At 42.2% G+C, this 16671-nt stretch overlaps 1 protein-coding gene across 1 annotated transcript in view; it reads left to right on the top strand.

The window, feature by feature from the left end:
- LOC124555343 (protein DENND6B) overlaps positions 1-16671 on the top strand; it is a 221829-nt gene that overhangs the window by 126690 nt on the left and 78468 nt on the right. The window contains exon 2 of the mRNA XM_047129224.1: positions 1672-1944. Within this exon, the coding sequence (XP_046985180.1) occupies positions 1672-1944 (273 nt within the window). The remainder of the gene's footprint in view (positions 1-1671; positions 1945-16671) is intronic.

Below are 16671 nucleotides of genomic sequence, written 5' to 3' on the forward strand. Positions count from 1 at the left end.
GTTCACAGTCGTACAGCTAAGTGAAATACAGCGTGTGTATATATAAAGTTTTACTGTTTGGAGGAGATAGAGAGACCTTTTATGTGGATAAAATGGCACAGGGGCATAGTTTCTCCAGTAGGGGTCTTTGAAGATTTTGACGCTAGTTATGTGTACCGACGGTTATAAATATTGGTTTACAGATGTTGCTGAAAATGTCTGTCGTATACATTGATGCACAATTGGCATCTGTGTACTAATGATTGCGCAAATTCCCAAAGCAACAAGGTGTTTTACGGCGTGTACATTTTGATGATGTCATAAAGTTGTGACCGCGTTCCTATAATAGCTCTAATAATGTACTTACCAAATTTTTGGGCAGTTATTTTGAAAGTACTGTATTTCTATGAACTGCAATTTATCAAAACTTATTATAAAAATATGTAGCAAGTACTCAACACAAAATTATTTTATTACATTTTATATGTTTTTGTCATCAACATCATTGGCGGCACCGGGAAACCTCATCTCTGTTGTCGATGTCGTCGTCGTCGTCGTCGTCGTCGTTGTTGTTGTTGTTGTTGTTGTTGTTGGTTGTCGTCGTCGTCGGCGGCGGCGGCGGCGGCGGCGGCGGCGGCGATTAGCGTCAGTGGAGGCATTGGCACTGACATCGGCGGCATCGGCATCATAGGGAAACGCATTGGCATCGGCATCATCATCGGCATCAGAGGTATCATAATCATTTCCATGATAGGCCCAGGCATAAACATCACTGTCGTAGGGGGCGTTGGTGAGGGCACAGGGGTCGTCCACGACATCACAGGCGGTTGCATCGGCATTAGCGGCCTTGTCGGTGGCGGCATGATAGACACCAACGGTGTCAAAATCATAGGCACCGCTACAAACGTCATCATGGGCATGGGCATTGGCGGTGGCACTAGTGGTGTCGGCGGCATCGAAGTCCACGGCACCATAGGCGGCATCAGCATCGTGGGTGCCCTCATAGCAGGCGGCATTGGGAAAGGCACCGACATTTGTGTCGTCGGTGCAGTCATTGTCGGCGCAGTCGTGGCCGACGCAGGTGTCCTCGTCGCAGGCGCCTGTGTCACAGTAAAAGTTGAGGTTACGTAAAGTTAAACTCGGAAAGAGGGTAGGGGAGAGTAAGACTGTAACATGCTGTGATCCATCTAAGAGTGGAACTGTGGATTCGTGCCTGAACAGACACATTTGATGCTTAATGTACTTCTGGTGAGAACTCTCCATCCAGAACGTTACATAGGTTGTCTGGCAAGAGTTCCTCAATCCAGTCGCATATGTTATAGGAGAATGCGTATGACATTTATTGAACGGCAGTAGGGAATAATAATGGAAACCTTTCTGAAATGAAGACAATTAATTCCGCGACCACTGTCTTTGCATCTGTGAAGCTGCTGAATGAATATTGTTCCATTAAAGTTTATCGAAGTAAAAAAAGAAAAAAAGTTGTATCGAAAGTTTCCGCTTCAGATTCTCGACTGTGATTTTCGATTCACCAACTGATCTAACACCCACCGAAACTTTATGATGCCCCTTGTTAGTTTTCTAAACATTTATTTTATTGAATTCGTGAAAATATGTCTCTATCTTTTTATTTTGATATTTACTGTAGTGAATATTTTGTACTAACGGTTTTGTTTTATGATTTATTTACAGATAATTTACCCAGGCCACATAAATCTCTCGGAGCAAGAAAAATCTAATATTTGCTATTTAGCATTTCCTGACTCAAATTCAGGATGTATGGGTGATACTCAGTTCCACGTTCGTATACGAAGATCTGCTGGCAATGCTGAATTGATGCCAGAGCACCAGTACTACAATCAAAAATGCCCTGTATATTTACAAATCGATCCTGGATATTATTACGGTTATGTTTACTTCCGGCAAGTGAAAGATAAAACTCTTCCGCGTGGTTATTTCCAAAAGGTAAGTGCTATAAGAAATTGATAGATAGATAGATAGATAGATAGATAGAGATAGATAGATAGAGATATTGTTAATAAATATAACGAATTATTTTACATTCTCGACATATTTCATTTACTCTCATATCGCTAGCAAGACAGCTCGACTGGGGAAAAATTGCATTGAATTTGCGATCTGGATTAACCGTCATATCCATATAATCATAGTGGCTCAAAATGACAAGTTATGTCGTATGAGTGTCTATAATATCAACAGGCTGTATGAGATATCTATGAGGAACTCCCCTCACTCAATTAAAGAGTCTACTGCGTAGATGAGTGCTTATGAATCAGAGTTTTAAATGGAATTAGTGTTTGATATAATGTATGACCTACGCACTGTGACCCTGAAATCCGTTAACATATGAAAGTGCACCAATTCACGGAATAACGTTGGTAGAGAGTTAAAACTTGATACACGTGCCAGAAATGACATGGGGTTTTATTGAAACTTAAAACGAGTGCAATAACCGGCCAACAGATGGTGCTTTCTTCGAGGAAATGCTGATGCTGCTTTTCAAACTGTCAGCGTGACGGGTGCGAGGTACGCCAATGTGTTAAAGAATCGCTTCATTCCTGGCCTGGCTAATAAATACCTGTTGTAAGGCACGACTTTTATGCAGGATGGCGCTCCAACCCATATTGTTACACATGTGAAAGATGTCTTGCGCACATGGTTTGGATCGCGCGCTGAGCCGCCACTGCCACCATGCTTCGCTTAACAGGTCCCCAAATCTTAGTCCATGTGGTTATTGATTGCAGGGTTTAAGGGCGCCTATACAACGGGGGGGGGGGGGGGGGGGGCAGGTATTACGTAAGTTTTTAAGAGAGTCGAACTGGAACTTTTTTATGGCTACTTACAAGTCGCCATTCGTCTTTAAAAATATTATTAACAACATTTCATACCCGCAAGTCTGGCCCCTCGGCCCCACACAGTCTATCGTATGGACGCCCTTGGTAGGGTTGATGAAGTCACAAGTTTACTGAGATCGTCCGACCTCATTAGGCATGTTAAAAGACGACATCCGACGGCAATTTCTCACCATACTACCCATATGCTATACAGTGCTGTTTACAACATTATCCGTGGACTACAGGTATTGTTGATGAATTATGGCCGACATGTTGTGCATTTGTTATAAAGAACATAGTCTTTGCTAAAAATCCACTGGTAGAGTTTTGCACAGAGCATAATTCAATCATCGTGAACACTTGGTTTAAGAATCATAAATTGTATACGTGGAAGAGACCTGGAGACACCAGAAGGTTTCAGGTTGATTATACAACACTAAGACAGAGATTTAGGTACCAGATTTTAAATTGTAAAACATTTTCAGGGGCAGATGTAGACTCTGGCTACAATTTGTTGGTTGTGAACAGTAGACTAAAAGTGCAGAAATAGGAAAAAGGTGGGAAATTAAGGAGTTGAAAGAACCAGAGGTTGTTAAGAGTTTCAGAAGGAGTATTAGGCAACAGCTGACTAGAACAGGGGAAAGGAATACAATAGAAAACGAATGGGTAGCTTTACGAGGTGAAACGGTGAACGCAGCAGAGGATCAAATAGATATAAAGACAAGGCCTACTAGAAACTGTTGAATAACACAAGAAGTATTGAATTTGACGGATGAAAGGAGAAAATTAAAAATGCAGCAAATGAAGCAAGTGAAGGGGAATATAAACATTTAAAAAATCTGATTGACAGGAAATGCTAAATTGCTAAGAAGGAATGGCTAGAGGACAAACGTAAGGATGTAGCAGCATATTTCAATAGGGGAAAGGTAGATACCGCCTACAAGAAAATTAAAGGGGCCTTTGAGGTTCAAAAATGGCTCTGAGCACTATGGGACTCAACTGCTGAGGTCATTAGTCCCCTAGAACTTAGAACTAGTTAAACCTAACTAACCTAAGGACATCACACACATCCATGCCCGAGGCAGGATTCGAACCTGCGACCGTAGCGGTCTCGCGGTTCCAGACTGCAGCGTCAGAACCGCGCGGCCAGGCCTTTGAGGAAAAGGCAGGCAGCTGTATGAATAGCAAGAGCTCAGGTGGAAAATCAGATCTAAGCAAAGAAGGGAAAGCTGAAAAATTGAAGGAGTATATAGAGGGTCTGTAGAAAGGAGATAAACTTTTAAGCAATATGTAGAAAGGAAAATGGACGTAGATCAAGATGAGATGGAAGATACGATACTGCGAAAAAAATTTGACAGAGCTCTGATAGATATAAGTTGAAACAAGGCCCACGGAGTAAACGATGCTCCGTCAGAACTACTGATAGCCGTGGAAGAGCCCGCCGTGATAAAATCTTCCATCTGGTGTGCATGATGTATGAGGCAGGCGAAATACACTCACACTTCAAGGAGAATGTAACAATTACAGTCCTAAAGAAAGCAGTTGCTGACAGGTGAGAAAATTACCGAACTATCAGTTTATGGTTGCAAAATACTGACACCAATTCTATGCAGAAGAGTAAAAAAACTTGTAGAAGCCGACCTTGTGGAAGATTAGTTTGTATTCCGGAGAAATATAGGAACCTGTAAGACAATACTGACCCTATGGCTTATCTTACAAGATAGCTTAAGGAAAGTCAAACCTACGTTTATAGCATTTTCAGACTTAAAAAAAGCTTTTGACAGTGTTGACTAGAATATTCCTTGTGACATTCTGAAGGTAGCATGCGTAAAATACAGGGAGCGAAACGCTATGTACAACTTGTACAGAAACCAGACGGCAGTTATAAAGGGTCGGTGGGCATGAAAGGGAATCAGTGGTCGAGAAGGGAGTGAGACAGGGTTGTAGCTTATCCCCGCTGTTGTTCAATCTGTACATTGAAAAAGCAGTAAAGGAAAACAAAGAAAGATTTGGAATAGGAACTAAAGTTAGGGAAAAGAAATAAAAGCCCAGAGGTTTGCAGGTGACATTGTAATTCTGTCAGAGGCAGGAAAGGGCTTGGAAGAGCAGTTGAACGTAATGGACATTGTCTTGAAAGAAGTATATAAGACGAACATCATCAAAAATGTAGTCGAATTAAATCAGGTGATGCTAAAGCGACTAGGAAACGAGACACTTAAAGTAGCAGACGAGTTTTGCTATCTGGACAGCAAAATAACTGATGATGGCCGAAGTAGACTGGCAATGCTAAGAAAAGCATTTCTGAAGAAGGGAAATTTGTTAACATCGAATATAGATTTAAGTGTCAGGAAGTCGTTTCTGAAAATATTTGTCTGGAATGTAGCCATGTATGGAAGTGAAACATGGACGGTAAACGGTTTAGACAAGAAGAGAATAGAAGCTTTCGAAATGTGGTGCTACATAAGAATGTTGAAGATTAGGTGGGTAGATCACGTAACTAACGAAGAGATACCGAACAGAATTCGGGAGACGAGAAATTTGTGGTACAACTTGACCAAAAGAAGGAATCGGTTACAGGACACATTTGAGACATCGCCAATGTAGTATTGGAGGAAAGTGTCAAAATCGTAGAGGGAGACCAAGAGATGAATACAGTAAGCAGAATGAGAAGGGTGTAGATTGTAGTAGTCATTCGGAGATGAAGAGGCTCGCACGGGATAGAATAGTATAGAGAGCTGCGTCAAACCAGTCTACGGACTTAAGACCGCAACATAACAACAACACGCGAATTATTGTTTTTGTATCGTATGAAGCACCATCTGTCGGTAATTTTGTGCATTCTTTTGTTTTCAATAAAACTCTTCTCTCATTTCAAGCATGCGCGTCAATTTTTACCTCTGTACCTATATTTTTCCGTGAAGTATGGATTTTTCAAATGTTAACGGACTTTTGGGTACTCCTGTGTAATATGTTAGATCAGGGCTTCCCAACCTGTGGTCCGCGGACCCCTTAGGGGTCCGCCGGCTCTTTCTAGGGGGTCCGCGGCCATCTTTCACCAAATCGTGTAAAATAATGAGTAAAATTATTGAATAAAAATGTGAAAATCAAATTCATCACTATTTTTTTCGTGTGAAAAACATGTGTACTTTTACTTCAGGTCGTATCCCCAAGCAGCCTTTGCGGTTCCTAAGTGAGAACGTATACACAGTTTAGTGCCGGAGAATGCGGCTTCTCTGATCGACTGTTCAGCAACAACACAGGGGTCGTTTGTGCGCTGGCTCACGGCGCTAGATGCGCTGAAACCTTTTACCCGTGCGCGGAGCGAGCTTTGTCGATCAATCACAGCGCTCGCTGGCACGTATGCGGCCCCAGGCATCATTAAATGTTAAACTTGCCTTGTCAGTGCACTACCTGTTTCATAAGTCGATTTTTGACTAGTTTATTACTTCTAACATGGATCGGTGGCTGAAGTCAGGATCATTGAAGAAGGCTGCAGTTTCTCCATGCCTTCACAACAAGGGAAGTTTCCAGTTGAAATGAATGAAGGAGGGAGGACGACCAAAGGAAGACTTCACATGCATTTGAACGTTTTTCTTCGGATTTGACGAAAAACCACACACACACACACACACACACACACACACACACACACACAAACGACTGTTACGAAATATGCATGCTCCTTACACAACAGTAGCCAAATAGTGGAAATGAACAGACCATAAGCAACAGCTTGTCAACAGCGAACAGTTTGGTCGTGACGTTGATTGCTCTTGGAGGAAGAAAGCTCCATCGTGTGAAATTTCAATTACAAAGTAATTTTAATCAGGCTATAGTGTGTCGAACAAAGGGAGTAAATCCACTAGTAAGTGTCTGGATACAGTGGCAATTCAAATTGGATCGTTAATTTCAAGTTGTTTTCATTCATCTCTAAATCAAAGACTATTGATACTTCGGAGGGGGGGGGGGGGGGGGGGGTCATTGGGAACATGGCACCTGCATTAAGAAGCTTTCAGTTCCCATGGGTTTAGCTCTGAAATTTGAAGTTACTGTGCTCTTGACTGACTAGGGGTCCGCCATGACTTTTCGACTGAAGAAGGGGTCCGCCAGCTGAAAAGGTTGGGAAGCCCTATGTTAGATGATGCATGACAGTGGCTAATGGGCAGAGGACTTTTTTACAATGATGATGATTCCCGTGCCAAAAACACAGGGAACCATGTAATGTACTGAGCACACAACAGCCAGCACCATAGCACATCAACCAAAGTTACGTTAAGAATCATGAGTCGGCTGAGAAATGTGATGGACGGGAATTTGGTTGAAGGCCGAATTGGTTGTAAAAGGAATACAGGCACAAGAGATGCAATAGGACTCTTGCAGTTTTTGGGAGAGACGTTTATCGAGAAGCAAACCTTAAGGATGAGAAAAATAAAGTATCATAACATATTGACAAGTTGGTAGAAAAAATGGTTCAAATGGCTCCGAGCACCATGGGACTTAACATCTGAGGTCATCAGTCTCCCAGACTTAGAACTACTTAAACCTAACTAACCCAAGGACATCACACACATCCATACCCGAGGCAGGATTCGAACATGCGAGCGTAGCAGCAGCGCGGTTCCGGACTGAAGGGCCTAGAACAGCTCTGTCACAGCGGCCGGCCAAGTTGGTTCAAATGGTTCAAATGGCTCTGAGCACTATGGGACTCAACTGCTGAGGTCATTAGTCCCCTAGAACTTAGAACTAGTTAAACCTAACTAACCTAAGGACATCACAAACATCCATGCCCGAGGCAGGATTCGAACCTGCGACCGTAGCGGTCCTGCGGTTCCAGACTGCAGCGCCTTTAACCGCGGCCAAGTTGGTAGAAATGAATGAAAGTGCGGGAGTATGTCTCCATATGAGTCCCACTCGTGCACAGAAAACTGGGCGTCAGATGTCCACGATAAGCTGACTATAGCGCCGAATAGGGCTGGCCCCGCAACGTGATGCAGTTCAAAGAAAGGGAAAAGATAGTCCGTGTCAATAAGCGAGCAGTTACGGTGCACTTTGTCGGTGTTCAATACAATATGACACGGAAACATTCGGATGATATCAGAAGAGGAAGAGTCATCGGGAAACTGGCAGAAGAGCGAAGTGTGACGAGTGTAGCCCAGGAGTCTGGTATTTCTTACAGCACTGTTTCACGTGATTGGGGCGCGTTCAGAACTATAAGCATTGCTGCTCGAAGGAGAGGATGTGATCGGCGACGGTCAATTACAGCAGCAGATGACCACTATATTGTACAACAGGCAAAAAAGGATCCTCGTCAAACAGCGGGTGCAATACCAACCACATTTAATAGGCCTACAAGGCACGCAATCTCGCTCCAGAGTGCACGGTGACGACATATGGGTGGTTTCTGTGCAATGATCAGTACTTTTAAGTTCCGTTGATATCCGCACATCAGCGGCACCGTTTGCGGTGGTGCCAAGAGCATAGGGATTGAACCAACGAAGAATGGAATCTTTGTTGCATGGGTTTACTGCCCTCCACATCTTTGAACTCTGTACACTCTACCGGTAAACGTTACTGCGACACTGCACTCCTTCCCTATATCTTTTCTCGGGTGCATTTGACCCTAACTTCGATTTTATGGATGACAATGCGCAACCACATAGGGCAGCGCTGGTGAAGGAGCTCTTGGAACGACAGAATACCCGGCAAATGGATCGGCCTGCCGGTTCCCCTGACTTAAATCCTATCGAGCACGTGTAGGATACGATGGGAAGACATACTACAGCTCGTCCACGTGCACCAACGACCGTCTAGCATTTGTCAACCGCGCTGGTGGAGGAATGGAATGATCTATTACGAGAACTTGTTACCACCATTTGGCCTGGATGGGAGCACGGTGCAGAGCATGCATTGCCGTCCGTAGTGATCACACGCCATATTAAGAACCATGTTGCACTTTTGGTTCAGGGGGAGCTGTGACTTCAACGTAATTATTGTCTTTGAATATAAGTGTGATTTCTGCTCATCTCATCTTTCAATTACCGTATGTACTATACTGGAGCAGTTCTTTCCATGCCTGGTTCAAGTTTCATGTCGCCATGTTTCTTGACAGTGACTGATCTTGTGGAAGTTACTTTCGTTATTCAGTTTTGCACAACAGTGTGCATGTGCGTTATAGTCCTGGAAAAGGCATTTTGCAGTGTGGATTGGAAAGCTCGCGGCAATAATGACAGGAAAGAGAGTGGACTGGCGATTTATAAACTAATATTTAAATCAAAAAGTGTCAATGAGAGCGAGAGGAGAAGGTAGCAATGGGACTGAAATAGAAAAAGAAATAAGACAATGTCTCCTGCCCTTTTCAGTTTGATAAATTGTTGGAGAACTGTCCACTAGATGATAAGGGGGTAAAAATTGGAAGGAGAAAAATATGGTGTTTGGGGTTTGAAGACAAAACTGGTTCAAATGGATATGAGCACTATGGGACCATCTGAGGTCATCAGTCACCTAGAACTTAGAACTACTTAAACCTAACTAACCTAAGGACATCACACAGCCGGCCGGAGTGGCCGTGCGGTTCTCGGCGCTACAGTCTGGAGCCGAGCGACCGCTACGGTCGCAGGTTCGAATCCTGCCTCGGGCATGGATGTGTGTGATGTCCTTAGGTTAGTTAGGTTTAATTAGTTCCAAGTTCTAGGCGACTGATGACCTCAGAAGTTAAGTCACATAATGCTCTGAGCCGTTTTTTTTTTTTTTGACATCACACACATCCATGCCCGAGGCAGGATTCGAACCTGCGACCGTAGCGGTTGTGCGGTTCCAGACTGTAGCGCCTAGAACCGCTCGGCCACCCCGGCCGGCTGTTTGAAGACAACATGGTCCTTCTAGTAACGGATGAAAATGAGTTACAGGAAATAGTGTATGTCATTCTACATTAATGTAAGAGCTATGGAATAAAAGTCAGTGCAAAGAAAACAAGAGTAATGCTGACCAGAATGAGCTTTTCACTCTGCAGCGGAGTGTGCGATGTGATGAAACTTATGAAAGGTCCCGAGTTCGACTCTCGGTCCGGCACACAGTTTTAATCTGCCAGGGAAACGTTAGAACATGAGCAAAGCTTTAAATGTAGGGTGTCCATAACTAAAGTTCTAGTTTCAAAACGCTGTAGAAGAGGGCCTGTGCTCCGAATGACTTCAACTTTGAACAGCACATTATTGACACAGGGGGAAACGTCATTAAATAAAAAATTAACGAAAGTTTGATCAAGAGATAGCGCTGTAAGCGTCAGAATGTGCGCACCAACAGACTCACACCGCACAGCTGTTCCCCAGTTTGAGTCCGAGACGCCCACCATGACTGTCTCCATGAAGGATGCGCGCTGCTGGTAAAAGCTTTTACAGGAATGGTGACTGTGCGCCTGTAGCCCTGCAGAAGTTTCGGCCACTTAAGGACACGAGAAAAGGAATTGATCCGATGTCTGTTAAGGGCGTAAAGAAAATGATTACAAAATTCAAAAAGACCGGGTCTATTGAAGTGTAATATGGCGGGAGGAGGAAAGCAGTTGATCCGACGTCTGTCGAAGATGTGGCCACAGCATTGCAGGAGGGGTCGAGTGGTTTTGTGCACGGGGAACTGCCCGAACGTTGGACATGCCTGCGAGCACGGTGCATAAAATCCCACGCAACATCCTACATTGCTATCCATATAAAATCATCCATGTTCAGGAGTTGCTTCCTGCTGACCTCCCAGCAAGACAAACGTTCTCTCTGAAATTTCTTGTTCCCACGGAAATGGACAATGAATGACCACGGAACATTCTGTGGACAGACGAAGCCCATTTCCATTCTCAAGGACATGTCACTTCGCAGAATTGCAGAATATGGGCAACGGAAAATCCGCACACACATCAACCGGTACCACTTCATTCTGCAAGGGTGAGACACTGGTGCGGGTTGACGGCATCGTTTATCGTAGGGCCGTATTTTTTTCCCGAGGAGATGAATACTGCGAGCTTTGTTTGTTGCAGAGTGTAGGATATTCGTACTTGTTTACATGCGAGTGAAGATTTCAAATTAAATTTATTGAAGAATTTGTCATAAATATGGATGGCTGTTCAGCTGTGAAGTGCACAACTATTGCAAAAATAGTTTTCGCATGTTTAGATTTCCTAGTAACCCTGAAAGAAGAAAAAGATGGGTCATAGACTGCCAGAGAAACAATTCGGAACCACTAGGCGCTCAGCTGTGTATTGTAAATACACGTTAATGAAAGTAGTTATAAACATGGAAACCAGTTGTATGCAATTGCGTTTCAGCCTAGTCGAAAACTGTACTTAAGCAGTTCGTCTCAAAATTTTTCGATTCCTGTCATATTTTCGCAATTGGGAAACTGGAGAGGAATATTTCTGATGTATTTATACGTATTATCATAAGCATTTATACACAAACTGAATAATACTTAACCCCATTTCTTATATAGTCTTTATAAAGCCTGTACATGACAACTATCGAAGTTTAAACCTCCTACGTTACATATAAGAGGACTCGATGGAAAACTAAATTTGAATGACAAATCATGTGCTGCAGCTTTTGGAAATTACTTTTCATCCCTACTGAATGCTGAAAATCCAAATTAAAAGCTTGATTTCTATCCTACTGTTCCTCCTGCAAATTGTCTCCCTCCCACATTAGATGAAATCATGAAAACTATATAAGGCTTGAACATAAATCTGGAGGTGAGGGTCACATCTTGGCTGAAATGTGGAAATACGCAGATCATGATAAAGTAAAACATCTCCATGATATCATAGTGAAGATTTGGGAAACTGAAACTCTACCTCCAGGTTGGACCGTCGCAATTATTCACCCACTTCATAAATAAGGCGATAAGAGTGATCTGAATAATTACCGAGGAATCTCTTTGCTACCAACGACATACAAGATCTTCTCCAGACTGTTGTTAAACAGAGCTGAATCAGTCTTAGATCAACAATTGGGCGAATATCAAGCCGGTTTCAGGACATCAGGATCCTGTGCAGAGCAGATCCATAACCTGAAATCTGTTATATCATACGCCAAATCACGATCAAAAACGTTTGTTGTGACCTTTGTCGACTTTCAAAAAGCGTATGACTCAATTGATCGAGAAAAAATAAAGAATACCCTTGCCGAATTTGGTCTAGATAGGAAAACAATCAATCTGATAAGCGCCACTTTAAATAACACAGTGTCAAAGGTCAAGTTCAAAGGCGAACTATCAGAACCATTTGAAATCTTTACAGGGGTGAGACAAGGTGACCTGCTCTCTCCGTTGCTTTTCAGATGTGTCCTGGAAAAGATAGTCAGAGAATGGAAAACGACCGTACCGCCAGGTTATGGGATTCAAATTGGACACAAAAGAAATGGCCTCAGTGGAAACTGTTTGGCTTTTGCTGATGATCTGGCACTCATTGCAAATAATATTGACGAAGCTAAGGTTCAAGTGTCCAGCCTACAATCAGTTGCTGCTAAGACTGGCCTAAAAATAGCATTTAACAAAACTGAATTCATCACAAACATCAAACACGCTCCTCCTCATACTGAAATACGACAAGAGAAAATCAAGCAGTCGAAGAAATTTAAGTATCTTGGAGAAATAATTATACCTGACGCTTCAGAAAATGCAGCTGTAGAAAGTATATGTTCTGAACTAGAAGGTGCTTTTCATCTGTGCAAAGACTTAACAAAAGCAAAAGCCTGTCTTTAAACCTAAAACTTTGTCATTATAACACCGTAATTAGACCGTCAGCTTTGTATTACCGGATGATAAAAAAGTCAGTATAAATTTGAAAACTGAATAAATCACGGAATAATGTAGATAGAGAGGTACAAATTGACACAGATGCTTGGAATGACATGAGGTTTTATTAGAACCAAAAAAATGCAAACGTTCAAGAAATGTCCGATAGATGGTGCTTCATCTGATCAGAATAGCAATAATTAGCATAACAAAGTAAGACAAAGCAAAGATGATGTTCTTTACAGGAAATGCTCAATATGTCCACCATCATTCCTCAACAATAGCTGTAGTCGAGGAATAATATTGTGAACAGCACTGTAAGGCATGTACGGAGTTATTATGAGGCATTGGCGTCGGATGTTGTCTTTCAGCATCCCTAGAGATGTCGGTCGATCACGATACACTTGCGACTTCAGGTAACCCCAAAGCCAATAATCGCACGGACTGAGGTCTGGGGACCTGGGAGGCCAAGCATGATGAAAGTGGCGGCTGAGCACACGATCATCACCAAACGACGCGAGCAAGAGATCTTTCACGCGTCTAGCAATATGGGATGGAGCGCCATCCTGCATAAACATCGTACGTTCCAGCAGGTGTTTATCAGCCAGGCTGGGGATGACGCGATTCTGTAACATATCGGCGTACCTCTCACCTGTCACGGTAGCAGTTTTGCTGTCCAGTGTCATCTGTGGGACATTTTGTTCTAATAAAACCCCATGTCATTCCAAGCATGTGTGGCAATTTTTACCTCTCTATCTACATTATTCCGTGGTTTATTAAGTTTTCAAATTTATAGTGACTTTTTGATCACCCGGTACATCAGAATGTTTAAACATGACGAAGAAAGGACCACTATGAAAACTTGAAATAAAAGACAGGAAGATTTTGAGGCAAACCCTTGGCCCTATCAAAGAAAACGGAGAATTCCGCCGAAGACACAACTGTGAATCATACGAACATACAGAAGCCATTGTTACCAGCATGAGGAAGCGGAGAATGATGTGTTTTGGTCATCAGGAAATAATGAACCCGCAAAGACTTACTCATCGCATACATTCATTAATTTCAAAAACAAAATCTTATTCAAAATGGGCAAGCCAAGTTAAAAAGGATTTACAGGAAGCTGAAATTTCATGTGATGACATTCAGGATCGAGAAGTTCTCAGAGAAAAAGTGAAAATTACTAAAAACCTTATTTCGCTTACTACGCCAGTTCCACGTCCTACCTGCATATGGTCAAAACAGAGAAAAGAAGCAGTTAGCCAAAATGAAAATCTACTGGCAAAAGAGAAAAACACAATCAGGGAAGAGAGAAAAATCTTCGTGGCCCATAGGAGGCCGAAACGATAAAAAAAAAAAAAAAAAAAAAGGCTTCCTAGAACGCGTGATAGTTTAGATTTCTTACAGCAGATTAGTCATTGTAACATAACCTTCAAACAATAAAGTTTTTACCACAACTCAAAAAGCAACAAACCTACCATGAAGTGCTGGTTAAATAATGGCTGAAACTATTAATAAAAATTTGTTTCACTATAAGAAACTAGACTTTCTCCCATCTCTGCACAATAAAAATGCAGCATTTCTTGAAGTACCTCCTTTTGAATAAAAAACAAAACATCTGTTTTAAAAGTAGCTGTATACAGTCAAAATTAATAAATAGCCGCAGGTTGTTCCGGCATGACATCCGTATTTGAAGACATGTAGCCGTGTAATATTACATTTAAATCTTTCTGTTACATGAAAAGGGCATTCTAAATATCTCTATAAACATGCATTACTGTTTGGTTCACTTCGTACATGCGATATCAAATATTTTATAAGGAATCCCGTGAAAAGTTGCGTGAATAGGTTAACCACCCACAAGTTAAATACTGCACAATCCTAGGAGATGAAGAAAACATGGCAGACGATTCAGCCTGTTATATACGAGCTCTGTTGTTACCTGTATCGTCACTTGTAAGCGATATGAGACTCTTTTGAGCACTAACGGCATTCCAACCCATCAACGGTAGGGTGGATAGGATTATTTTTATTCAAGATGGCGCTCCGCCGCGCCCTGCAGTCAGCGAAGCAGCTGCTGCATTGGCATTTCGAAAGTACTTGAATTATCAGCCGTCATTTCCCTACAGCATGGCCGTCCAGATCACGTGATTTTAATCCGCCTGACTTCTGGCTGTGGGCTTAACTGAAAGATGTGTTCAATGCTCCAATTGCGAACGTAACTGAATCGTAGGCACGCATTGCCCAACTTATTCTGAATGTGACAACCGAGACGCTGCGATCTTTTGTGGAACATGCTATTTCCCGATTTCAACTTGTGGTAGAAGAGGGTGGGCAGGATATTGAACATGTCTTGTGCCAGTTTCACGACAGTTAGAGACCGATGCCACTTTGCTTTTTATGCGGTTTTTGGCCCTAGGAAAATTAAAAACCCACGTCATTTTGCTTCTATGCGGTTTTTGGCCTCACAAGAATTATAAAACCATTTTTCTCATCCGATGTGGTACGACTTTGACGTGATGGATGGGCCTGCCTAACTAACAGTGGATGGACTTACGTAACTAACAATGCCACAGCTGTTGTCTGCCGAACTTCTGCAGTCATGCACATTGAACAGTACGGATGGTGTATGTGTCACTCAAACAACAGCCATCGTATTGCGATTCATCTGTCATTTGTAGCAGACTCCATTTACGTTAAAACGCTTAGCACCATCTATTGATCAAATTTTCGTTCGTTTTTCCACGACATTTCCCCCTGCGTCAATAACATGCTGTTCAAATTTCAAATCTGATGTCATTCTGAACATTGATTGAAACTGGAACTTTAATTATGGACGCCCTGTACTTATGAAGCATACTGGAAAGCGTCTGGAAATGCAGCCCAGAAATTCAGACCTGGATAGCAATACCAGAAGAGGCATTTTGTAAGGAAAAAAATGGGGAGTTCTGCAGCATTATGGGCAAAGATTTGAGGAAAAGATTGATAAAATATTTCTTACTCAGTGTCGTGCTCAGTTCTGAAACATGGGCACTGAAACAGGAAGATGGATGAAGGCTGGAGTCTTCTAAGTGGTGGCTGTGACAGAGGACATGAAAAATGAGGAGATACTGAGAGGAGTGGGAGAGTAGAGATGGTTACCGAATGTAATTCAAAGAAGGAAGAGAAACTAGATAAGACATGTGAAGAAACAAAGAGGTCCTTATAAAACACTCTTGGTACGGTACAAACATGAGAATTGGTAGCAAGGGAGAAAATGATCTCAAATCCTGGATGATATGTTACACAGCAGCACATACAGCAGCGTTAAGAAGAAAGTGATGGAATACCATAAATGAAGTTGAAAAGGACCTACCAATGGAGCAGAAAACTTTTGATGATGATGATGATGATGATGATGATGATGAGTATCAGGGAAATGAATAGTGATGGACATTTTGTCCTATGTGTTGTGCAGATGAATACAGGAAATTAGTAGCCTTGGGTGGCATAATGTTTACAATATCTATAATGTCTCTGAAGCAATATGTACTCCACAGTGGGTGCTACAGGGTTACCATCATAGGGAAACATGCAATTATGGTTTAGTACAGATATGTCATATTTTGATGTTTATGTAGAAACTGGTCGTTGGTGGGAGTTCTTTAACATTGCAAACTTCACTTTCTTTTCAACGGTTACTGTTGAGTTTGATGTTGTCTTACTGTGAACTCTATACAAAGCACTCCTGAGCCTCAAGGCTAGCAACATATGAGTATCAAAGTGCACCATTCAGGAACATGTAAACCCTGAGACACCTGCTGCTTGATTGCTGTGACATGCTTACTGAGATACCATATTACATTTAGTCGAACAGTTTTAATTACAGTAGAGGAATGACTATACATTGTGGCTTTATTTTTATGAAACCCAGAGGCCCTTGAAAAAAAAGTGAGTGTTCATGGACTTAACTCACTGGTACTGCTAAATTTTATCAAGGCCCAAAAGCATTGTCTTAATTGCCACAGTCTTGGCACACCACAGTGTGATGGATATGCAATATGATGTGTAGGAAACCTAGGGATAC

The sequence above is a fragment of the Schistocerca americana genome, chromosome X (genome assembly GCF_021461395.2).
Source record: "Schistocerca americana isolate TAMUIC-IGC-003095 chromosome X, iqSchAmer2.1, whole genome shotgun sequence".
Taxonomy (NCBI): Eukaryota; Metazoa; Arthropoda; class Insecta; order Orthoptera; family Acrididae; genus Schistocerca; species Schistocerca americana.